The sequence below is a fragment of the Chironomus tepperi genome, unplaced genomic scaffold (genome assembly GCF_022539635.2).
Source record: "Chironomus tepperi strain 1889 unplaced genomic scaffold, CSIRO-AGI_Ctep_v1 contig_48, whole genome shotgun sequence".
Taxonomy (NCBI): domain Eukaryota; kingdom Metazoa; phylum Arthropoda; class Insecta; order Diptera; family Chironomidae; genus Chironomus; species Chironomus tepperi.
Window position 1 is genome coordinate 1,664,746 of NW_027226170.1, and position 26,651 is coordinate 1,691,396.

The following is a 26,651-nucleotide window of genomic DNA, read 5'->3' on the forward strand; positions in this document are numbered from 1 at the left end:
AAAGAAAAAAATACATCCTTAATTACGCTAAAAGGGAGAGAACAAAGAGACATGAAACATAAATGTCCTCTTAAAATAGTTTTTTCATCATTTAATATCATTATTAAAACAAGTGATTTTACTTCCACTTATTGAAACTTTGGCCTTTTCTTGTAATTTTCGTATTTTCTTTTAAATTAAAAAATAATAATAGTAATAATCTACAATTATTGTGTACTAAACAGACGAAAGCTAATTAAGTATCCCGAGTCACAGATGTTGACAATTGCCATAAAATGGTTGATACTCGGGCAGCAATCATCACGAATTTTTGTGAGGAGAAATAAAGGAGGAGACAAAAAGTTTAAGATAATGAGAAAAAAAAATTCTGTTAACTTTTCAATCAATCGATTCACATTTTTACATAGAAGTAACTTTTTTTTCTGGCTAAGGACACATATTCCGTCATCATTGATAGTTGTTTATGCATAAAATTGCTTCGATATTTCTGTTTTGTTTTGGGTTTTTCGCAGAGCATTTAGACGCTCTCAATAGTAAGTTTTCATAATATTTTCTCTACAATTAACTTGATTAATTACGTCAGCAATACAATCGGAGCTAATGTCTTTCCACTGGCATTTCTGTAGCTGCTTGAATAAATTTTTTGGTACTTTTGAATATTATATAATTATTCTTGTACAAAATAGGCATTTTCATTGAAAATATCTGTGCTGTGTACCAACTAAATGTTTCAAAAGGTTGAAATTTCGTCAATTCCCGAAGTTGAAATGCTCAATAACATAAAATATCGATCAAAAAACCTTTTGAATAAAAATAAATTTAACGGTTTTCAAAATTTTGAAAAAAATTCAAATAAATTTCCGTTAAAAAAGTTAATCAATGGAAAGACATCAGAGCAATCATGCACTACATAAGAAATGTTCTTTTAACGATTAAGCAGAAAAGAAAGGAAATTTAAATTTTTTAAAGGAACTTAGAACTTAGATTGATGAATCAGTAAAAGGATTAATTGTTGACAGGAAATCATCCATTGAAGCAGGTCGTTCTTCATACTCGTGTCCAATATGTCGCAAGAACATAAATGCAAGCAGTAAAAGACTGGAGCCAAACAGATCACCGAGTGCCGTTAAATACGGAATTGATGAACTGTCGGGATCAATCTTATACCTCCACATTGCATGTATCATAACGTGTGCAATAAAGAGAAGTAACATTATCTGTGAATGAGAAGAATATGTAAAGAATTAGGTAAGAGCTCAAGTGATGGACATTAATTCCTTACCTGAATTAAGCTAACTGTTGAATATGAGAGTACAAACGGGACACCAATTGTCGACGAAGACATGTGAATGTAATCGGCAATAAAAATAAAGAGCACCTGACCCGGAATTGACATTAAAATGAGAATGCGGGCTGTCTTTGCATATGGAGTTCCATGAAACAATGCCCGCCAAGGCATTTCAAAAATTCTTGTATGTGGAGGAACAATTCCAAGAAGTGAGCTTTGATGAAGCATCGTTGATATTTTGCTCGCTTGGACGGATACCAAATTACCACCAATTCCATTGATGATTGGCTGGAACACGACAAATCCACTGAAGTTGTCTACAGCTTGTTCCAGTACCAGTCCGCCAAGTCTAATTAATAAGAAGAAAATCATGCATTAATTTAGTACTAAAATTTGAATTTTTAACGACTTTTGAAAATTTGAATTCTATTTAACCAAAAATTCAAATATTTGAAATCCGTTACAAAAATAACTTTCAAACTTACCCACTGATGAACAATGCTGATAAGACAGGAACCCATCCATTTTTTAATACTGGTCGTGTATATCGATTACGTAATACTAACATTATCCAAAAAGGTAACAATAGGAAATAGGAACCAATCACAATATAAGTTATCCACAATGCTGTATCTGTTGATGTGTAGTAACAAGCAGAAGAAATGTGTTAATTGCCATCATTAAAGCTTACATGAGAGTAAGTAATAAGGAATAAATCTCTAATTACCTAAATTAGCAAAAAGAATTGATGTGATGAAACTGAGCATCGCGATGGAAACAAGATCTCCAATCGAGGCAGCTAGTGGAGTTGCCATATTATCAGGATTCACTTTATATTTATTTGATAATAAAATCACAGCTACCAACACAAAATCTGGGAAAATAAGTAAAGTAAATTTTAATTAATTAATATCAAATTGACAGCCGATAAGTTCCGATAATTGGTGATAACAGAAATTTGCTATTGGGCATTCTGCACACAAAACGAGTTGAAAAATTTGTACACAAACTACCTATTTCGATCATTGGATTAAATTCAAAGATTAAAAAATAACGGTCAAATATTTTTTAAAAAATTTTTGACATTTTTTTTCAAATATTTTGAAACCGTTATTTTTTGGTCAAAATTTTACACTTTTTAGTCCCTCAAAAATGAGCTTTTGTTGATCAAGAGTCACTGACCCCACTTTACAAGCGATTACTAATTGGCATTCTTTCACGTGATGCTTATAAAATGGCTTATCTAGCAATTTTATTGCCTCATCCACGCGCATTACATTTTTTATGCCTCATAATCAACTCATTAATAGTATGCAGCTATGAGACTAATTAGTCTACATATTACGGATATGCTATTGTAATTTAATCAAGTAGAACAGAATTAAATTACAATTAATCGGTTGAAATTTCTTACCTAAGACAAAACAAGACGATGTCGCTGTAAACATTGCGGATGACGTAAGAAGTAGTGCATGATCAAAATCGAAATGCCCGCCATTTGTTGCCGTTCCAACACCCATTGAGAAAATAGAAACTATAAATGCAGCCACTGTTGCCTGAACTTGAACGAGAGCGATATTTCCTACGACCATGTGTATAATTTCCTTTCCGGATGACATATTGCCCAAATTAGCCTGTGTTGAGAGTCGAGATGCAAGTGTCATGTCTAAATTTCCTTTTAGACCCAATAATGCAGGAACAAGAATAAATAGTTGTGGGATATGACGAAAAACTTCCCAGTGCTGTAGAAAATAAAATTAAGAAAATGTTAATTTTGGGGAGGTAAAGCAAGTTGTTTGACATTTTGACATTCTACATGTCTTTCAAATGAATGGCGAGTAAATGATCGGAACTAATTAATAGTGATGCAATTTTCATGACTAAGTTGATGTAAAATGGCTAAAAATAAAGCCGGTAAGTAAACACTCGACACAAAAAAATTCCCAAAAGCAAGGCACACTTGTTAGTATTTGTATGACATAACGTCACACACTTGAGGGAAGACTAAAGAATAATGGGAACTAAGTTAATACTGCAAAATTAATGAATTAATATGCTTATGAGGTTCTTTTTGGAATCATCATCATTTTTATGGACTTTAAAACCAACAAAAACAAAACGCAATTCGTATCCAGTTACTGCTTACCGCATCAAATATACTTAAGAATTCAAAATGAGCAGCATGAGAACCTCCTTTATTCTAGAAATTTACATAGTTTTTTTGTGGATTAATGGATTTCAAGGTGGAAGGGATAATAAAAGAAAGAAGAATAAAGACATAAATAAGATGTTTAAAGCTTGTGAAGAGCCTTGACATGGAACTATCAGTGATTCAATTTAGAGTGAAAATCTGAAGGACTCTTGAGAACAAGTAATGTCGTAAATTAGACAAGAGCTTCTAGTTCCAAGAAATAGCTTTTTTCTAGGTAGATGCTCGAGTACTTAAGTGTATCCATTGAAGGCTATTTGCGTATCTATTACGATTAAAGTTATTGCAAGGAAGTAAGTGCTTGTACCGAGTAATCATGTGGTTTATAGAAACCAAAAATGCCAACGTTGTTATGCTTCACATAATTTTTAATTTAAAAACATTAACTATGGCTCGTAATAACAATAAATTTGTAATGTATGTGCTCATTTCTGAATAAATCTTAATCTACTATTATTCATAAAGGTTGAATTTAATGCTTTAATAAATGTACAATTAAATCGGTCAAGACTAAGCAATAACACTTTATCACTGTTTCCCTGCTCTAATATCCTCATCCACATGTATATGTATGCATTCCTTCATGTAAGTCAGAATGAACAGAAAGATCCAGTAAAGAAATTTAATTAAAATTTAAGCTCACCTCAACTCTTCCCAAGATGATACCCGCTCCGATAGTTCCAATTCCAGCAATAAAGAATGGAATAGATACTTGAATCGTTGTTTGCCACCACTTTTCATGCTGAATTCCAATTAATTGTTTCTCGCCTTTATCATCTCCCCGTTCACTCGTACCACCATCACTACCTCCGCCACCAGCGAGATCCTTTTCTGAAACTAAAGAAGTCGTTGTGATTGAGCTTAACGAGCCAGTTGTTGATGCCGGTAAAACTGATAATTTATCATCATCACCTGTTGTCATAAAACAAAGGATGCATTCATTAATTTTTTATGCTTCTTTTGTGCCTTAATTATTTCTGAGAATTTTGTAAACTTTTCACATTTGATTGATTTAAAGAAATATTTAATTATAGTAAGCTATTCTGTTAGTTAAACACAACTAATTTAATTTAATTAAGCAAAAGAATTACAAGCAATTTTGATAGAAAATAGTAAACAGAATGTCAGAGTTGGTGTCCAAGAATCTGTACTAAAACATCAACTCTGTACTAAAAGTAAATAAAATTCAAATGCTAAAAAGCCGTTAAATAATAAAATTTATTGTAAGCTTGATTAAGTCATGCAAAAAGCTATACAAGAGAGAAGTTATGTGATTAATGATATAATTGTATGGTTGTGTCGCCAATCAATCAATTGATTAATGTACTGTGTATATTTCGAATTAAACAATGTGTCAATTTCCAAGATTACTGCATAGTATTGTGTCGCATGATTCTTTATTTCCTTCATGACTGCACTTGAAATATGATTTAAGATGATGCAAATATTGTATTTTTGTAAAAGTATAGCAAAATTTGTGCTTAAAGCTTGAGAATGTCCATTTGTGATTAGCTATTCATGATTATTGCAATTGAGCTGTGTACCTAAATGCTTGAGCAATTACGCACGGACTAATTTAATTCTTCTTGTTCTTTATGTTTAAATTAGTCACAAATATAATTAAATTTCTGGTGATTTTTTTATTTGTGGACAGAATGTGCGGTGTTCATGTTAAGTATAATCATTTATTTCATTGTTATTAAAAACGCATGAGAATTGAGGCTGTCCACATGCAAAATAATTTGGTTTAATCAGTTTCCTGTATGCTCATTAAAATTAACCTTTTAACATTGTTGAGTCGCAAAAATCCAGCTATAATTCTCACCTTCCCATATATCCACAATACTACATTTTTTATTAGATAATCTCATGTTTAATTACGCTGATAATTTTATGGAAACACTATTTGTGCATCAAGATTTATGTCAATATCAACAGAAATTCTATTCTCGGCTTATAAGCTCAGTGAAAAGCTATAATTAATATTTTTTTTTCTCATTGTCACTTGTAATTATTAACTCGTGTTATCTAACTGAAGGAGTCACGGAACAATGAAAAGCTTTGGAAAATTTATTTCTATTGAGTCATGCTGGGAATTTTTAAACAACTCAGATTTAAGCTTAAAATCACATGTTCCTTGAGAAAAAGCTTCTAAAAATGTTAATACATTAAGCTATCGATATCACATCCAGTGATTCACTTTATCATTTAATTTCAATTAGTTAATGAACGGAAAGATATAAATCGAGACAGAAGAAAGTTGATTTATATCTAAATTCCTTTGACGTTATCAAATTGAATCGACAAAGCTTCCAATAAGTTGATTGCCTGATATCAGGAATTTTCTGACATGATTCATTTAATTATTAATGAAGAAGATAAAAGATAATTTTGTGTAAAATTGATTGAGTTTCACAAATTTCCAGAGTACTTAGAACCCAAAGTAATTAAAAATGTAGATACACAGGTAATGTCAAGTTTATGGTGAAATACTTTTTATTCTGATACGTAAAAATCCCCATGAGTAGGTGGAATTTACGTAGATAGATCTTTACAATAATAATAATGTTGTGTCAAACTTATTTTTGATACCAAATTTCATCAAGCTTTCATCAAAAATTATCAATTAATTTCATCAGTCGGTCGGAACTAAAAAAAGTATCATAAATTGAAGCCTGTAAGATTCTTGTTTCAATTTCTTAATACTGGCTCGTGTTCTAGACATATCCAAGTAACCTGATCTTTTTACAGCTATTGTTAAGCAAGCTTACAGCAACAATTTATTCATATGGACTGACTAAAAGCTAACTCGAACAGACAACGAGCATATTCATGAGTGTGCTCACAAAGTTAGGCATACTCAATTATATTAATTTGAGAGTCAAAGTGTTCAGGCTATGATGGGCTCAGCATGTTATTTGAAGACCTGCACGTGCTAATAGAACTTGTGGACGACTAAAGAACTCTTGGAAGCAAACTGTCGATAGAGACATTAATGCATTTGGTATTAATAATTGGCAGACGGAAGTCAGCGATAGACCCATCTTAAGACTCGATCTGAGGGAGGTCATGAATCACAATTACTCTGGATGGTCAGTGAAGTAAGTAAGTTAGTAAAGTATAGTCATTAGCTCGCTTGCTTAGGTTAGTATGCTCATTGTCTATTAGGGTTTATTCATAATGGTCTGGTTGCCAGGAATTCTAGAATGTTTTAGTTTGTAAATCACCATAACCAAAATCGACGTAAATATACAATTTCAAGGAATTTAAACATTTAATTCATTACACTTCGATTTGTCATGAACCAAAATTAGAATTTCTCAATTCAACTATTTCTGCTTATTTTTTAGTTCATTCAATTTATTTTGACAACAATTGCAATTGGCAGCATTTGCAATTGACTTCTTTAGTTGATTAAAAGTCAACATCAACCACTCCACTCACATCTTTTGAAATTTACTCTTGCTTAAGTTAATACACTCTTATATCAATGTGAGAATTAAGTGGCAAATAGAACTCGAAGTGTCGACTCGGATTTTGTATTTAAAAGTCGTCTCAAATTCCTTTAGTCCATATACAAATTGAGCCGACTTCGAGTTCTAGTGTCAAAAAAACTATTTTTATTAAAAGTCATCAGATTCTCTCAATCATCTAAAAATAATCATTGTTCACAAAAGCTTGAAGCAGTTTAGCACACTTATAGTTTCTCCCATTGTGTATCAATCAGAGAACCTCAACCGCAGGCCAATAAATAAGCTTACACCAAAATGATTTTGATTGTTATTCAATCATATGGTGAAATTGCCATTTTTCTGGCACTTAATGTTGAAACTTAGTTTTGGCTTTAAGAAGCAACAAGAAAACAAGTTTTATTGTAGTTGTTATTTGCATTGAGCTTTCATAATGCGACGCATCAACACCTTGCTCATAATGAAATTGAGCGAGAAACAAAACAAAGTAAAATAAAACAAAAAAATCCCCAAGTCGAGACATGACGGCGCCTTGCATATAATTAGCATATAAATATAGAAATTATCGAAATAAAAAAAAGTTAGGAGGAGGTGAAAGAATTTGAAATAAAAGATAGAGAAGTAAATAAATAGTAAAAAAAAGTAATTTCCTACTTCCACATGCCAATAAATTCAACAGGTATCATCACCAGAATTAAATAAATTTAAATGTAAATCAAGCATTTAAAAATAAAGAAGAATAGCACAAAAAGGAATTGAGAAAGAAAAAAAATAAGCAGAATTGAGGTAGATAACTCACCAGGATTTCCATAAATCGTGAAAATATTGTCATCATTCTTGTACAAGCCTGGAATTCTTCCAATATCTTTTCGATTATCGACTACAGAGTCGGGCAATTGGACTTTCTTCTTGCCATTTCCGGCAAAAATTGTATTGTTATTAAGCTCATTAATCATATGAATGTTTGTCATGCTTGCAGATTTTTTTTTACAACTTTTCGTGAGTGATTGGTAAACTAATTGTTATATGTGTTTGCTTTGAGGATGGGTTTTATACTAGTTTAATTAACTTAAAAACTTATCGACGAAAATTAAAATTAACCAAAAAAAATGAAGAAGGTTTGATTTGATTTGTTCCTAAATGTTTCCTTATCTTATCATTCAAATTTAAATTCTTCTTGGTTTTTTTTGTTATTGTTTGGTCTTTCGGTATGCTTGCTTGCTTGCTTGTTCGATTTCCGTAGAGAACAAAAAAATTAAAGGTAAATTGAAATTTAATTTGCTTGACGTTCCTTTTCCTTAATGAACGTTATCACTTTTATCACTTATGAATTAATCAAGCTATTTGAGTTCTTTTGTCAGTTAAAAATAAAAGAATTTAAGAGAAATTTTGATTCTTTCTCCTTCCTTTTTTTTTCTTATCTATCGATAGTTATTTTTTCAGAATAACGTATCGATCTGGATTTAATCAGTTACATTTTCGTTTAATACACTGTTATTTCAACTTTCCGTCGCTTTTCACAAAACTCTTTGAATCTTCTCTCCTTTTTTACTTATTTATACACTAACTATTTGATTCTCGCTTTTGTCACCCGATGAAATTGGTGTTGGCATTAGACTGCTGTACTTGTGATCGTTGGTTTGATGTAATTTTAATAATTTATCAAATTGTGTCATGTGTATTATTGTTATTATTATATTTTTAGGTTATTAAATCAATCTAGGGTCTTTAATTCTGTTTTAGTGACTCAAAGACTTGCTATTAATTAGTTTTAGATTTTTTTTTGCTTATCAAAGTGTTGGAATTTCAAGGAACTGTAATGAATTTTAAAAATAGAAAAGAATTATTACAATTACTGGCAATTACTACTAGCTCTGCTGGATAGAATTGATTTAAAACTATTGTGGCTTATTTGAGTTTATTGCTTGACTATCCGGCGCCAAAATTTAAACTTGTCCGGGCAACAAAAAATAGTTAGTTGCATTTTTCGACATAAAAATGGAACTAACACTGGCGTCATGGTGCAGTCAGGCAACTTCATGACGCATCTATTATATGGCGACGCAGTGGTGCCCTAACGAACATGTTGTGCTGTTCGAGTTGTCTTGTCAAAAATCAAGATCGATCACAACATATGAAAGCAGCACAAATCGAGAAGGGTCACGGATGTCATATGGGAGTCACACAAAGGCGGCTTCGATTAGGTTTTTAATACAGGAACTAATACATTAATTGTAATACATTAATACTAGAGCTTTACCGGAGACCTTAATGCTCCACGATTTAGCCTTTATCATTTGCGTAGTTTGGGATTCAATGCCTTGATAATTAAGAATCAAATAAAAATTGCAGATTTCCCTCTCAAAATATGCATCAGCACACTTAATTGATGGTTTAAAAATAATATTTGGCAATTATAAGTTTCTGCCAATTTAAGAACGAACGCGGCATGATTAAAAGAAATCAAAGTGATTAACTTCCATCACGAATTAATTGTATTAAAATGAGAATCACCGGATGGTCTCTGGTTTTTAGCACTTTAAAGACGTTTTATTTTTACACTAAAATTAGCACTTGACAAGCACTTCCCAGGAATAAATCTGCTTTATTTGTTCTTATGGACATGAAAAATTAACACAATAAATCCACAAAAATAGCTTTAAATACGCTGATCCGGATGAGCTAGTTTCGTATGTTAAATAATTTTTTGTATAAAGGTAGTTAACAAGTGGGATGGAATTAACGGAAGTTCTTAACAGCAATAAAAAAAAAATATTTATCAGAGTGAAAGTTAACTTTAAATTCCAATTGAACCATGAAGCTATACTGCAATAGCTTTAATTAAAAACTCGATAAAAGCTTCAATAATAAATAACAATTTTTGAGGTCGGATCCAACAAAACCCATAAAACTTTCAAGAAAAATTGCACTCACAGCCTTGAACTTGTTAAAAGAAAAACTATTTTCACGACGAAAACCTGTTTGTTTATTTTTCTTCTTAATTTTCCTCAATGAGTTTTCTTTTCTTTTTTTAAGGTATTTATATATCCTTCCGATCACCTCAATGAAATCTTATTCACTAAATTGATTCACACTGTCAGTTTCTATTTCGTCTATTTATTTTCCTGGTTACGTTTTTTTGTGAAAGAAATAATAATCTAAGAGAGCTTAGACGCGCGCGATGCTTCTCGTTCGAATGCCAATCGACGAATGAAAAATTATTTCATAATTGTTTTGTGTTTTTAAAGTAAAAACAGTAATTGTTTGCAAACGCGGTCTCTCTGCATTAAATGATTTTTTTTTGTATTTTGTAGATACCTATATGCTGCTTACAAAGCTAAACGCAAAAAAAATGAAAAGAAAAAAAATGGAGAAGTCGACTAACTTTATTTATCATTTAATGAATTCCAGTTAAAAGCTTCTGATGACATTTGATCCAGGTGTGACTTTATGGCTTGAGTTTTATCACTTTTTTGAGCAATCGATCATTTTAGGTATGTTGTGCAACACAACAAATGAGACGAGATTATTTGAATTTTTAGCAAAAAAACCCCCATAAAATAGATACTTTATTACAGAGTTGCTGTCTTAGTGCTTTGATAGCTCAGACTCTGAGGTTTGGTTAACAAATCAAATATTTCCATACTTTATATCAAGTCTTGCATTGACTGCAGTCTAATTTATAATATGTCGCCTTCCTCCCTACCTCATAACTCAATCCGATCATGTACATTGATTCTAGAATGTTTGACGGCCCACCTCTTGTTTCCCACCACAATTTCTTTCAATTCCCTCTCTATTTCTTAAGCCTTACTACTGCATTACTTAGATAAAGTATGGAATTCTTTGTTCATACAATTTCCTACTGATATACAATGTAATTCCTAAACAAATTTTACAATATCCAATTCTGTCGTTCAAACATGCAATTGAAGTTGCCTGATCGTGCATTAATTATTATCACTATTCAAGCAATGCCTTAGATTTAACGATAAATTATCGGAAATGTGACTTTTATTGCTGTTTGAATAATTGGAAAATTCATTTTCGGTACGACTTCCAAGTAAGTAGGGAATAAGGGAATCCCAATTTGCTCATGAATTTTAATTTGGGAGAAGCAGATGAAATTTCAATTACGAGTTTAATTAAGAGTTTTTTCAATTACATCTGCGGTTATCTATAGAATAAAATAAGGCGCTGTACAGACATTTTTCAAACTATGGTGTTGGTTCTCGACGCTAGACTGCCACAGATGCATAAAGCAGTTTGGAGACATAGAATAACTAGCAGGATCCAACCCGTAACTATATAGAAAAACCGGTTGGAAACTAATTTGATGTTCTTCCTTATTTAAACAAAACTACATGTGCCCATGTGCCTAGCAAATGAGCATGATCAGCATATTATTTTGTTCATTTGTTGACACAATTGGCTTAATGTTTTTATTAATTTTATACGTCATATCCACATATGATATAAAAAACTCATCAATAACAGATACACGTTGATGTACGTCACCAATCGTCATATCAATACGACATAAAGGAATTTAAGTATTAACTATCAAATCTTCGAATAATACAAAAAGTGAATCCAATGCACAGGATAATGTGCGATTAATCTGTATCCACAAAGAGATTTACCATTAGCAAGTGACTGATAAGAAGTTGATAATAATCGCGTGATCATCAAAGTGAGGTTTAAATTATAATCCATTAATTCATAGTAGGCATGGAAATATCATTTTATTATAACTGTGAATATGTTTCGGCAGTCAATCGATTTAAAGTATATTAACTTCCTACATAAAGATACTTAAAGGTGAAGAATTGCGTACATTTGACCTATATTCTTTATCTCTTTGTTCCGATATGGATTAATAGTCTTTTTATACACAAATTGTTTTGACTGGCACAGTTAGATTATGACAGACCTTCTTTTAAATTTTCGGTGCTACTCGTACCATTTTGATATTATTGATTCATTTAGCAAATGAATGGAACCGGATTAAGGTGAAAGATTTCAAGAATTGGAATCATTAATGTCGAAGTTTTGAATTCTTATGATTTTCGTTAAGCTAAGCTGTTTATCTATGATCCATTTCTTAGAGATCATTAATTGGCAATAAAATTATGACAGAAGTAATCCATAATTGATTTCTTCTCAGAACCGATTGATTTTTCATATAAAAATTGTTCATATTATCCATCCATTAATATAGGAACGAATTAATTAGCTCTAATAAAGCAAATTTCGATAAATTATTTCTTGGTAGACAGATTTTCTAATCAGAAAAATTGGCATCTAAGCAAAACAATTCATCCATTATAAATATAATGATTTCCTAGATTTTCTGTATCTTTATTATGCTTAGCTATACAGGATTTTTAACGATTGAACATCATAAAGTAATTGTCTGTTGATTTATTGTCAGAATTACCTAAGTGATAAATGTTATCAACTAGAACAATTACAGCTTTAATAATTTTCAATTGCTGATTATCAGCCTGTCGATTGCAAAATTTATTTAAAAGACTGATTTTCTGTGTAATAACGGTTATTTCTAATTTGAATAAAAGTATTTAAGACGTGATTGTTTCTCCCTTTTCATACAAAAATTCAGTCATAAATTGAATTTTAATCAGTAAGCATTGCAATTCATTTAATTGCAGCACATAAAATTACAAAACTCAGTGTAGGTATTCAAAAAAGTATAGTTCCATGCATTTTATTGTTGGATATAAAATATCAATAAAACTTTGGTCAATGCCAATGAGATAGCATACTTTGCTTATCTTGATTTTGCACAAAAAAAAATCATAAAATCAATTTTAAGCTTTAGATAAAGAAAAACGTGTATGGAATGGATTTGATATAAATCAGCAAAAGGGAACTTCTCATGAACTTTTATCCATGACAACTTCATCACGATTTTGAAGGATTCCAGTCTGAATTGATAACAAATAACAAAAATTTATGGGTGTTCCAAATAAAGCAAATCAACCACTTGAATAAAGAGCTTTGATAAACAATTAACAACCGATAAACTCATTCAATACTGAATCTTAGATACCAAACTCCATTTCACTACTTAAAACTGTTAAATACCAGACATTTGCTATGTTTTGTTGCCTAAGGTAGCAAAATAACAACAAACATCCTTGAGCCAATGAAAAGTTTGTTTTGCGAAAATTGAAGCTTATCATCGTGAATACATCATACACAATGGTACACACGAAAAAAGTTTAATAAGTCAATAGTAATCTCTGATGACAGAAAAGTACACAAGGGATATTTGTGAAAATAAGAGAATCTTATCAACACTTGATTTACAATAGAAGCTTTAAGTAATAATTCTATAATTTATATCAACAGAGATCATTTCTTCAAACTTCAATCACGAGTCTAATAAGATTAAGGAACGTGTAACCTAGGATGCAGAATACTTTGGTAAGTACTTTGTAGTTTTTCCGCCAAATAATACAACTCGAGTAAACCTTTCTCAATACAAAAGGATCATCGCAGTAAGCTATCAACTTAATTACTTGTGGATTTAATATATTTTATGACTGCTAAACAAATAATCATAGGAACAATTGAGATAATGTGAGGTCATTAACACCAGTCTAACAGAGAATTTGATAAAAAAAATTTAAAGCAATTGTTTTACTGCGCATTAGTCATCTAATCAACGATGGATTTGTTAGTAAATGATACTTAATATATAATAATCTTACGTTTTTTTGCAGTATGACGTTTGCGTGGCATATTAAACAAGTAGTAGACTTTCCACCAAACTTTGGCTTTCTTGACTTAAAGTTTCAACTCCAAATTGTTGCTAATCAAAATTCTTCTTCACGTTTCTTTGTTATGTGTGAACAGCTGATTGCTATAAATAATGATTTCTTAAGCTTTTACACATAATACTTTATACATAACCTTCGAGAATTTTTGCAGCAATTTTTATGAAATGTTTCAAGGTTCAAACCTAGTTTTATGACTAATTTCAAATAATATAAAGTTTGTCAATCAGCTCAGAAACTCTTTATTTTGACAGAAACTTTTGCCTGTCAATTTAAATTAAAAACTTTTTCCTGTTGAAGGAAGTGATAAACTAGTGTCACAAAACAAAATAATAAAATGTTCTCGTGTAATTGTCGGAATTAGTAGCCAAATAGCTATAACGAGTTCAATCAATTTCGTTGTTGTATATATAACACATTCCTCACGTGTCCTCTAATTAATAGACTTTCTTTATTCGTATATAATGTCTACATTACTCTTTGACATGGGATGGCGTGAAGATGCATACAGAACAATTATTTAATTGAACATGTTTTCTCACTTTCTCGGGGCAAGTTGATAATGAGAGGCATCGTGTGGACAACTCAGTCACTTTTTATTTAAACACAGACTTAAATATTCAATTGTTTATGTCTAATCAATGAACGTGATTGTCTAAAATAACCCATAAAGCTCTATCTTCCTCATATATAGAACTCAGCTTCATTTTCATATGAATGAATGCAAATTACATCTTAGACTAAAAATAGACTTTGCCTACACAGACAATCATGACGGCGCGTCAACGCGAAATTGTCTAATGTAAATGAATTTGCAATTTTGTTGTTTTTGCCGTCTCACTATTTCCTTTTTAGTGATTCATTCATCGACTATCTTTGATTTCTATTACTAAACATTCTTTTTTATATCCCTAAAGAATCATGTGCTTCTTAGATGATATTTAAGAAGAAGATAATCCACAAAGAATAAAAGAAAAAAAAGGTTCAATGTCTGGTTTGATTCGATTTTGCAACAACACGTTCTAACGCGTTCTTAACGTCTTCATATGCTATATGTTGATGATATTCACAAGAAGAATCTTTTCGGAAATTGTTTTCATTCATTCCGCACATTCTCAAATATTCTAAGAGAGTTCATCGATGATATGATGTTCAGGTTTGCTCGCAATAGTTCGTGTATATATTTTAACAATGAATGAATGAGAATGCTGGCCTTGAAATATTCATTGACGCGTTCAAACATGCCAGTGCCCTTTCTAGTCGTGTCTTTTTATGTGTTCTATATAAACATACTTCCTCTTTGCTTACTACTTAGGTTGAGTGGGATCTTCGATTTGAATGAAATTGAGTCATTTCAAATAAAAATTTAACGGAAATCTGGCATCAAAATTAAAAGAATTTGAAATATTTCCTGCGGTAAATCTTGTATTCAAATCAAAGACCACCCGGTAGTTCTGTTGTATAAAACTTGATATTTAAGTTGATAGTTTGCAAAAAAAATATTTAAATCTATCAATTGGATTCTTTTGCTCGTTTTAGAAACACGTGCTGTAGACTAAGCAATAGAAAGTGAGCAGCATTAAAATTTATTTATATCGTATAAGCCGTCATATATAGCAATTAAATTTACGCTTCAGTAAAGTAAATTTCATTAGATCGTCGATGGCTATTGCCGATAGAATTCCGGATATTAAAAGCTTCTTCCTGTACACGATGTAGTTTATTTAAAGCTCAACCATCACACTATGCATTTATTTCATTGACATCTTCATTGAGAAAAAATTTTTGTGCCGTAAATCTTTCAGTGTGATGCATGAGATCGAGTGGAGAAGCTTTTTTGATTGATTGAGTGCAATTTCAATGTGCCTGGCAAGTTGTCACTTTAATTTAAAATGACATCAACAGATATAATTGATTGAATTTTTATGGAAAGTAATTTCTTATCATAATTGGACAAAAGCTTTATTGGTTACCCGGCAACAAAGTCAATCATTTCTCTGTAGAGGAAGTAAACGACTACATATTGATATTGCTTATCAATAAATTAAATAAACTGATATCGCTTCGTGCACATTTTCGCGGATTCTTTTTTTTGGTTTGTTAAGTAAGTTAAGTCCTTCGGGAATTTTTAAAAATCCGAAATGTTTACTAACACTTGTTGTTACTGAAAAATACCCTCATTTGTCACTATTAGTGCTACTCAGCTCGTTAATTATTATTAAAATAGTGTTTAATCACAGAAATTAATATGAACATAATCAATCATTAATCTTATCATCTATTTAATCGTTGTTACATGTTGTCAACAACAGCTTAATTGCATTTATTATTGATTTAATTAGAGTAATTAATATCTGATCACACCTCAATTATAATCATTATTTTTCAAAACAAAAAGGGTACTCAAATACGATATTTATAGCAAATAAGATATTTATAGTAACTTTTCAAACTTAAGAAACCGTTAAAATTCAATTAAATAATTCTCACATTTTTGTCTTGAATGCTCACTACAATGTGACTTATTAAAAAGAAGAGCAGCTGAAAATTTGCACTTTTCAGTTATCTTGAACTTGAAAATGATATTTTTATTACAGTGTACACTGCCTCGTGAGCTTGAAAATCCGCTCGTCAGCCTCATCACATTATATTAATTATTTTAAGCAAGTGAATCGTTATTAGAAGTAATAAGAATTTAGAGAAATTTCGTATCTCAATCTCGTAAAGATAAACTTAATTGCAATATCTCAATACCTAAAATTAGCATCATTAAGCCTGTCACTAAGTGCGCAACTTTAAAAAGCTTAATTTATCTTTAATCTATACATTGTATCTTGAGTTTTGAGCTGTAAATCATATCCTCTTCAGAAATATCTTGCCATTTGTTGCTAGAGACTGTTAATAAATCCATCGTCCATATCATCTTGCCACACGAATAACTGCTACATTGCCAAAATTTCTTATTTTTCGTAAGTACTTTTGAGGTAGTCTGAAGTACTTTTTCCCCGAAAAACCTTCAAATTTTGAACAATTTTGATATGACTCGTGCAGACTAACGATAAAGAAAGTCGGCAACAAATCAGTTCCAATCGCTGAGCTTGACTTACAATTTTATTTATTATTAAGTAATCATCGACATTTCATTTCACTTTCGATTCATTCATAAAAATTGCTTCCAAATATTCTCACGCCAATTAATCAATAAGACAATTTAGAACTTGCGATCTACTTATAGGTAGGAACACACACAAAAAAAAATAAATATATAGATTTTAAACAAAATTTTCTCACGGTCTTTAGAAACAACAAACAAACTCACAGTATGAGAAATGCCACGAATATATAATTCCTTCTTCTTCTTGTACTTCTTAAAAATTTGTGAAATTATTACGAGGAAAAAGAATGTCGAAATTAACAAAAAAATAAAAGAAAGATTTTTCTTTCGAGAGGAATTGTTGGCAGCAGTAAATATAAGAATACAGAAAAAATAAAAAATTGTATCAACCGAAACCGAAGACAATCCGATTCCAACAAACTTGAAGCGAAAACTAAAAAAAAAGAGAGAAAACAATTGAAAATTGTGAGTTTTTTTTAATGTCGGCACCAACACAAGAAAATTTCAAGTTGCAAAAAGAAGTAAGAGAAATCTTAAGGGTGTGTGTCGGGATGGCTCATGTGTGATAGCACCAAGAAAGAGTCTCTCATGTCTTGTGTCTGGTTGTAGACGAATTTAATACTCTCTTTTTTGTTCAATATACCGCTAAGACCTTCGCTGCCAAGATTCATGCTTACTTTAATTGAGAGAGCGGATCATAAAATGTAACAATTTCAAGTATAAGAATATCATTGAGTAATTCCTCTGATTTAATTAATTTCCTTCTTTTGTGTATTTAATGATCAATTTAATTACTCGGTGGGATTGTTCATTAATTACGTTACTGAATAATCAGCTTTATATGAACAATTAATTGATTTAGACTTACCAAAATCTCGATTTATCCCACCAACCTAGGAGGGTCCCAAAAAGTATATTTCGACATTATTCGAACATTTCGAACTCAACGTATTTTGAAATAAAAATTTACGTTACGAAGGAAATTAAAAATAACGGTCAAAAAAATTTGAATTTTAACGACAAAAACATTGTTTTTTGGAAAAAATTAACGGTCGTTTTTGAGACATCCACACTCTGGGGGGTCACCTCTTGAGTGCGTCACGTAATAAGTGAACGCCCCCATTTGGAATTCTCGGAATTTCGATTGTTTAAATCAGATATACCCTCGTCTTCAACGTCATAACCGAACGTCCCCTGTACGGAATGTGGAATTTATGTATTGTAATACTGATAAGGAATTTACTGTGCGTTTTTTTTTGCAAAGCATGTAGACTTCAATATTTACTACGATTGCGATTATATATATTTTTGTTCGATAATAAAACGAACGATTTGAGAGTTTAAAGTAGCTTTAAACACGTGGAACACGATTAAAGTATCGAATGATAAATTCATGTCTACTCAGTTCTCTCAGTAAAGTGTGTCAATGGGAATTGATTTTATGATCAGAATTGCGCTCCCTGTACATCATGCATGCAGATATTTAAGGTCATTAACAGAGTCATTCACCCAAGAGACTCAACATACGACAATGCATTTTGTCTTAACCTTTTCCTTGCATTTTTAATCGTCATCATAATTACAGACAAACATGAGAGTGAAATATAATGCGAGAGAAAGAGGCCCGACACGAATGTCTCTATATCATGCACGTTGTCAATTCTTTTATTTTATTTTATAAAAAATATGTAGTATAAAGTAAGTAAATATGTGTATATGAACACACGCTACTTTCCTGACCTAACTCAACTGTATCGTAAGCTCTTTCTCGTTCTCTTCGCACTCATTTACACCACACACACACACACAATATCTCGTGCAGTTAAAGGAAGACAAATAATCGAAGCGAATGCGCCAGAGCACAAGTTTTTCTCATTGTTGCTGTCGTCTATGTACTTTGTACCGTTACATTTTTAATCCTTTAATGCTTTTATTTCTCAAATAATAAGCTTTGGTAATTCTAGAGACGGAAAAAATCATTTGGAATGAGATATCCCGAGAGTCATAAAAATGAGTGATTCAGCATGAAGTCGGTGTATTGTCACTGGGAATTTCAACCACATGCTGATGCCACGCGTGCTTAAAGCCTCAATGTTATTCGAAATTGAATCCCATTGGACAACTTCCTATTGGAACTTGGAATGTTCCTGAGAAAATGTCATTAGTCGACCGTAGGTCTAGTTCTTAACTTAACATGATGTCAAGTTGTCTACTCGAGAAAGCATCTCTCATTGTTGCTTCAAAAACTGATGTTGATCTGAAGTTTGAATGAGACTTTTAATGATGATTAAGATCAACAGGTGGTTTGCAGCAGCAAGCAGAAAGCTTTCCATTGATTTCTCGGAAGACCATTCAAATGGTTTTCTTGATTACGACATGAAAAACATACCTAATTGGGAAAACAAAATAACAGCACTTAAGTATCCATGACCAAATTCCCATGAGAAATATCCTAAATTAATATTCAATGATGATTCCACAGAAAAAACAAGACCAAAACAATGAGACTGAATTCAGGTACGCAATTGTTTATCAAATGCTCTTATCCATTGAAGTGGTTCCAAGAATAGTATTTAAAAGAAATTGTGTCTTTGGTTTTCGAAAACTATAAAGCAACAAAAAAAAATTGCGTGTAATCTGAAGTGCCTCTATCGTATGTTGGAGAATTTCTTCAGATTAGAAACTTTCAAGTCATTCATGCTGAGTTTAAATCTAGAAGGCTTGATTCTGATTTTCAAGAAATCTAAATTTATAGTTCAGACATTCTTGAAATTCTAAAATTAAAATCCATCAAGCCTGCTGTGATTCGAAAGACAATCATCAATTGCCGTACACTTGCTGTCACACGCAGCTGATGAAGTTATTTCAGTTATCAATAAAGACCACCCATAATCATCGACAGACTTGTTTATAAAATCAAAGTATGGAGAAATAATTAATTTAATCTTCAAGTATCGCAAAGTACAATTGCCCCGCCATTTTTTGGTCGCCACAAATGACAAGGTTCAAATCTCACTTTTTTGACTTTAATTTATTGATAGCTTAAATGGGAAATTTATCAGATACGGAAAGAATCAATCACGGAGGTTTTCAAAAAAAAAATTATCGGCGATGTTATTGTTTTTTTTTTTTTGGTTGCACAATGAGTCATAGGACCATAATCACACCTTTTTTAAAGTTCATGGGAATCCAAATCACAGCAAATTATCACCAACAAACTGGATCCGATCAAGTAATTCCCGTATAATACAAATAAATTCCGACGTCTTTTTGGGTTAAGTTTTTTATATCATATAAAAATAAATCACGAGTGTTGTGACTACTTGAAACTTAATTACCTTTTATCGATAAGATATCTTTGATATAATTAAGAAATTTCAAAATTAAATGAATATAAAAAAATTGTCACACTATCGTAACGTGCTGTTTTAACTTCCATTACTTCCTATGGCTCTTGAACGTTCTTATACATTGATAATTTTATGGCAATAGACCTAATGCTCTCGAGGTTCATTAACTTTCAATTCTCAAGTGATCCTTCTTACCGCATAAATTCCGTAAACAAATGGTTACTTAGATTTATTCAATTGGAATTTTCCATTCAATCTAATTAAACACTTTCTATATCTATACCTATAGATAGCTATTAATCATATATAAATTATATTGACAGTTCCACATCACTTCATTAACTAATTTATTTTTCTAGGAGATGAATACTTTATTTTTTTAATTATATTTTCTTTTAAACACTTGTTGAAATATCAATTAGGTAGGAATAAACCGGAATAAATTGATTTTATCTATTTATTTCACTTATAAGTCACTTTACAGTACCGAGACAAAAATTTACGTCTTTTTAGTTCTAAGCTTCGACGATAACTGAACGTTCAGCTGATAAAAAATTAAGTCCGTAAAGCTTCTTTTCTCAATGATAAAAACATTCATTTTCGGATTTTTCGTGCAATTTCGGGTTTCTTCTCTTCTTTCATACGCTCTAAGGTCTAATTCACTTTCGGTTGTCCTAGATGAATTCGTCGTAGCATAACAAAGAAACATGAAGAAGATGGAGAGCGTGGGAAAACACGCGGGAAATATTTTTCTTGCAAATTTATATCTTTGTGTAGGCTGACACGTTCTTATGAAGAGCTTTTAAAGCTTTCTACTATGATGCGTCATCAAATTTTATCAAGTATTACGTCATGAATGTTTTAATTGTGTTTGATTTTCATTTTTATTAATGTTGTCTACGTCTATGGTGTACTGTAATGCTTGTGGCATATCTGATAATTGGAAATGGAAGAAGTTTGATTTTTACTGCGATGAGTTTTAATCAACGGAAGCAGGTATGGGTGTTTTGATTTACATTAAAGAATTCAGAGAAATTAAGTGTTATTTTAAAAGTTATTTTATAACGGTCATTAATTATTCAAATTGTATTCATTGTTTCATAGTTTACTCTCCCTTTTCACACAAAAAACATTTTTCAGTGAATTTCGAAGAGTAAACATTGCATTTTAAAAATTGTTAGATTTCTGATTAGATTCTGATATTCCAAAACTGATCTAGCAGCCTTTTACAGCATACTAAACTGCATGAAATCTAAAATCAACAATTCAAAAGCACATTATGAAACATTTCATGAATATTAATTCAAAATAAACTTTTATAATCTTATTTTCTTCAACAACTGCAATATCCAAGCAGATCCAAATATGCAACATTTGGTACAGATAACAAAGCATTGACATACATTTAGAATTCAAATTTGAATGTCACGGATATAAAATATTGCAATCTTGATCTAATTTTTTTTTTGAGAAAAGCAAGCATCTGCATAAATTATTCATCATCTTTAACACTGATCTAGATTTTCATCACCATTGAACAATTTTAAGTACGTAATCCATTATCAAAGAGACTTTAAGGACTTGAATGTTATTTGATATTCCGAAGGATATGAAGCACCGCAAATGAGCAGAGACAATTAGGTTACTCGTATTTAATTACGTTGCTTATAACTTCCGTGAAAATGTTTGTAAAGCTACCCTTAAGCTATTTATACAATAGACTTGATGTTGCATACAGCAAAGCACTTAAAATTGCACGACTGTCTCGAACATGACGGAAAAATCGATACAGAAAGTCACAAGTTTTCAAATTGCATAAAGCCAGGATTGCCGAAAGTTATGCAAGAAGTCCATAACCTTGGATGACTCAGTTCTCTTCCTTCTAGAAAATCGATTTTAAATGGGAGAGCATGCAACGTGAAAGATCAAGGACATCGATAGAAAGTTTTTCATGCTTTTTTCCCAGCTGCAGATACAACAATATTTATCTCACATGCTGTGTTTTCTGAAGGATTTTCGGAAAATTATGATGACCACTTTTGGGAATTTCATTTTATGATAATTGTTAATCCGACAGAGGAACTCCGACCGTAATCCTCGTATGATGACATATAAATGCAGATGAGGCTTTTGTTGTGAAATTAATACATTTTTGTCATCCAGATCATGCGCTGTTGCAAGCATGAAACTATTTTAAAGTAGTGCAAGGGACAAGTAAATTAAGCAGAGCTTGTTGTGGAAGTAAGATGCATTTTTCATGGTCTACTTGGATGAGTTTTCAATGGAAATTCTTTTCTATTATTAGAGATCTTTTAGTCCATTATGCTTTAGGGTCGACCATAAATGCTGGGTGATAAAAATTGAAGGAGTCCTGGAAGGGAGTCTAAACCAATGAACTGTTGAGAATGCAGGAGTTGACATCATTAAAAGTTAACCCTCCTTGATCACCACATGAAATTTTTGCGACCACATAATAATCAAGTCATTAAAAACAAACATTCATAAGATATAAAAATTAAGCATCAATTTCTCATAAACCCGAGCGACATAAGTTGCCGAGTAAGTAAGTTGCAAGTAAGGGCAACTTAATATCTCACAATTATAGCGGTACCTTAGTAAACACTTTGTACTGTTCGGGTCAGTGTCCAACATAAAACTCATTCTGTCTCGCCCGTAAGCACTAAAAAATATAAAAATTTGATTACGTTCTCATTTCTTTTTGGCCATTCACATTATGCATTAAAAGAAGCATCGCTATATGTATGAAATTCGATCTCAAAAGCAGAAAATAAAGTTTGTCCGCATAATGAAAATTGAGCCTCCCTGAAAGCAATCAGCAGGCATAATAATATATACATATACATGTAGGAGCATTGAACACGATTATGAGAGTTCAAAAATCTTTCGATGCATTAACAGACGAAATATACATGAAAAATTTGAGCATATCGGAGGAATTAAAGGGAATGAGAAGAACAACAACAATTAAATATATATATATCGCGACAGCATCATTCATCGGGTGAATGCAAATGTTGTCTGAGAATTTGAGAGTTTCCTTTTAACTTTATGCTACTTCTTATTCATCCTGCCTTATTCTTCTGTTACTATGAGTGCTAAATCTTTATGTTCACTTATTCGCTTGCTGGAGAGGTCAAAGAATCGGAGTTATGAAACATAAAACTTGTAAACAGCACAACCAAAATAAAAAAAAAATTCTCTCCCCCTTGTATATGCTGTTGTCGTTGCCGATACAGTACATAAATAGAGTAAGTAAAACAGGTTTCAATGATCTTTTTCAGTCTTCATCTTATTATTCTGCTGTTTTAGCATGAAATCAGCAGACATCGTTCATTGTCGCCGTAATTTTGTTTTAAGCAAGCATGCACAAAAAATACATGGGGAGAGAGAGTACAACAAACTGTTCATTCAGCTATGAATGAATGTTTTTTAAATTATTAGAAAAGGGACTGCAAATGTGGTATGAGAGGAGAGAGGAGATGAGAAAAAGGTACGAAATAAAAAATTAAAAGATGTCTGTAAGTGCTTTTTATTCCTGAAAGTCTGTCTAGACATGAATGACAATATTCCTTACGGTTGGATTTAACTTAGACAACTTTTAATGATGATAGTAAATTGGATAGAAAAGTAAACATTGAGGTTAGAGTTTGATTCTTATGGATGTCTGGATTGATTGGCTGATGTTGAAGACAGCCATGCTTTCATGGAAGATCAACATTTTAGATTTATATTACATTTGAGATGGAAAGGGAGATGTTAAAGCAACTAATATATTATGGATATGAAACATTCAGGTTAGGAAGAGAAACGAAAGGATCTGTTGCTTTACCAAGGAAGGTGATGCAATTGTAGTTGGTGTAAATGTAATTAACAGCCAACAGATCATGTGAAAACTCAATTCGAGCTCTGATTTGTTGACAATGATGTTTATTCTTCGGAGTTCAATAACAGACTGAACTTTTGTAATAAAAGGGGTCTTCAACTATGTAAAATAAATAATATTCAAATCTCAAATGGACGTTATAACAGAAGAAAGTAATTAAAAGGAACAAAATTCTCAAAGACCAATTTACGACATGAACATTCTTATAAGCACGACAATAATGTCTAATAAGTAATACCTTAAAGGAATCCGACTTCTATTTTCAATTCCATTTAATTTCCAATTTCCATTTATAGCCCCAAAAAAATGTTTAATTAATCAATTTAAGACTACATGAACAGCCATATCAATTTGTTTATTTATTAATCCCACTTGATTGCTGTCAACCTTCACAGTACATTTGTAATATTTTACAAATTATTTACTGTACATGAATTATTGTTATTTTAAAGACTTCCGCATTTTATAAGCACATATGCATAAACTTTTCCGCAATTGCCATTTTCCAAAGAATTTTTGTGGAAGTCTTCAATTATTATTCGATTCAAGGACTACGACGTGTGTTCCTTATATGATGCGTAAATGTGATTTGTTATGTATGTCTGTGGTTTTGACGTAAATGTCTCATTATTATTCGACTATATTTAGGTATTAAGATTATTCTGCATTATAACTGACCACGTGTTTGACATGTCATGTGTATTAAATTTGTATTACATTAACAACATATAGTCACAAAAATTAGATGAAATTATTAATTACTACTATGAAGCACTTAATACTACGAAATAAGAAAATGAAGCCTTCTTGGACCAATTTGAAATATGGCAGATATTAGCGCATTTTCCTTCCGTATGGCTCTTGTAAAAAAATAATTGAATACAAAATGTAACCGACAAAAATTATTTGAAAAATGTTATGTAAGCATTACGTTTTTACGTGAGACATTTCAATAAATTTAAGTGAAAATAACTAATTAAACAGACTTTTTAACAAACTGGATGTTGACAAAAAAGATAAACAGACAAAACGCCGACACCAGCATAACATCCCTTGTAGGAAAATGCGCTAAAAGATGAAATGAAAACTAATTTTTTTGGCGAACGTTCAATGGCGAGGATTTTTGTTTCTTGCACAATGATGTAAATTAATTATGAATGATGTGATAATGAAAATTATTATGGCACTGATGAAATGTTTATGGATGATTGATTAAGGGATTAATGCACACAAAAAAATAAATAATATTTAAATTAATTATAGGAATTAAAAGTTGTACACAGAGAACAAAAAAGAAAGCACATTGAACGACTCACTGGCATCATTTGGATAGTATTTTGTAGTTAAGTACCTAAAAGTTTTGACGTTGTTCCAACTTGTTCTGATATGATTGCAGTATACGTATAATTATTTGCAGGCTGCGTGATTTTTATGACGATTTCATGCAAGGGAATCATGGATATATCCTTTATTGTAATTGCGATGTGATTATTATTGACTTGATTATAATTTGACTATCAAGAATGGCTCTTTTATGCTCAATGAATAAAGAACAAAATTATGACATTAAAGGAAGTAAACTGTTGAATTACATTCTATTACTCTCTCTTTTTTAATGATTTTTAATGCACTTTACATAACTTTTTATCGAGATTCTTTTCTATTTGATTTTCAGCTATAATGAAAATACAAAAAAAAAAGTTAAATAGGAATTAAATGAACCTTTTCACTCTGATTTTACAGCAACTTGTGTGGTTTTGTGGGGAAAATTTCAATAACAAATAAAAGTTAAAGGATGAAAAAAAATGTCGAGAGCTTTCGAGCATCCAATATGTATTTATATATGTATGTGGACTAACCAGATGATGAAATTATTTAAAATTTTCTCATTTTCTTCCTTGCCAGACAAGGAGGAAAATTCATTCACAGCTTTTTATCGAAATTTGAGAGCACTTTAAAGAATTTCTAGAGCACTTATTGATTTTTTTTCCTTTAATTTACTACACTTTCTGCACTTTTGTGGATGTTTTGTAGGCTCTATTTAGTTTAAAATTCATCCGACAACGGAGGAAGCGAGCGCTAAAAACTTCTTGCACGTTACATTTCTTTTAACTGACTGAAAATTATTTTCGTGAGCGGAACAAATTTTTTTTATTTCCGATGAGAAAATCAAGAGAATCTTAGCCCTTTTTCCAGCACATACATGTGTTTTTATGGAATTCACTTTGACCTGAATTGAGTTTAATGCTTATTACTCTGCGGTTTGAATGGTTTGATGTTTGTGGTCACTAAAAGAATTTTAAATGATCAGTTCTACTTACCTTCATTTTTATGAGATCTACTTATGTACTGCTAACTATATCATTTATGTTGATGGCTTATGCTGGAGTATATTATTACTTTTTAATGATTTTCGCAATTTAGACAATAATTCCATGATTTTTGAATTTTTAAATTTGCTGAAAATTCAATTTCACAAAACCGATACAAAATTTGAATTCTACAAAACCGT

At 31.3% G+C, this 26,651-nt stretch overlaps 1 protein-coding gene across 5 annotated transcripts; it reads right to left on the reverse strand.

Moving 5' to 3' along the window:
* Positions 1 to 518: 518 nt before the first annotated feature.
* LOC139099524 (solute carrier family 41 member 1) lies at positions 519 to 26,239 on the reverse strand. Of its 5 annotated transcripts, none has more exons than XM_070652022.1 (9): positions 25,999 to 26,239; positions 7,767 to 8,781; positions 4,141 to 4,409; positions 3,435 to 3,488; positions 2,703 to 3,030; positions 2,016 to 2,162; positions 1,774 to 1,921; positions 1,283 to 1,637; positions 519 to 1,217 (listed from the first exon to the last, which is right to left on the reverse strand). In XM_070652022.1, the coding sequence occupies exons 2-9, from the start codon at positions 7,936 to 7,938 to the stop codon at positions 981 to 983; spliced, it is 1,710 nt and encodes a 569-aa protein (XP_070508123.1). In that variant the 5' UTR covers positions 7,939 to 8,781; positions 25,999 to 26,239; the 3' UTR covers positions 519 to 980. The 5 variants fall into 5 exon arrangements, with proteins under 5 accessions (XP_070508123.1, XP_070508141.1, XP_070508109.1 ...); XM_070652040.1 differs by lacking the exons at positions 7,767 to 8,781; positions 25,999 to 26,239 and adding exons at positions 13,705 to 13,856; positions 17,090 to 17,304; XM_070652008.1 differs by lacking the exon at positions 25,999 to 26,239 and adding an exon at positions 13,705 to 13,850.
* Between the last annotated feature and the right edge of the window lie 412 nt (positions 26,240 to 26,651).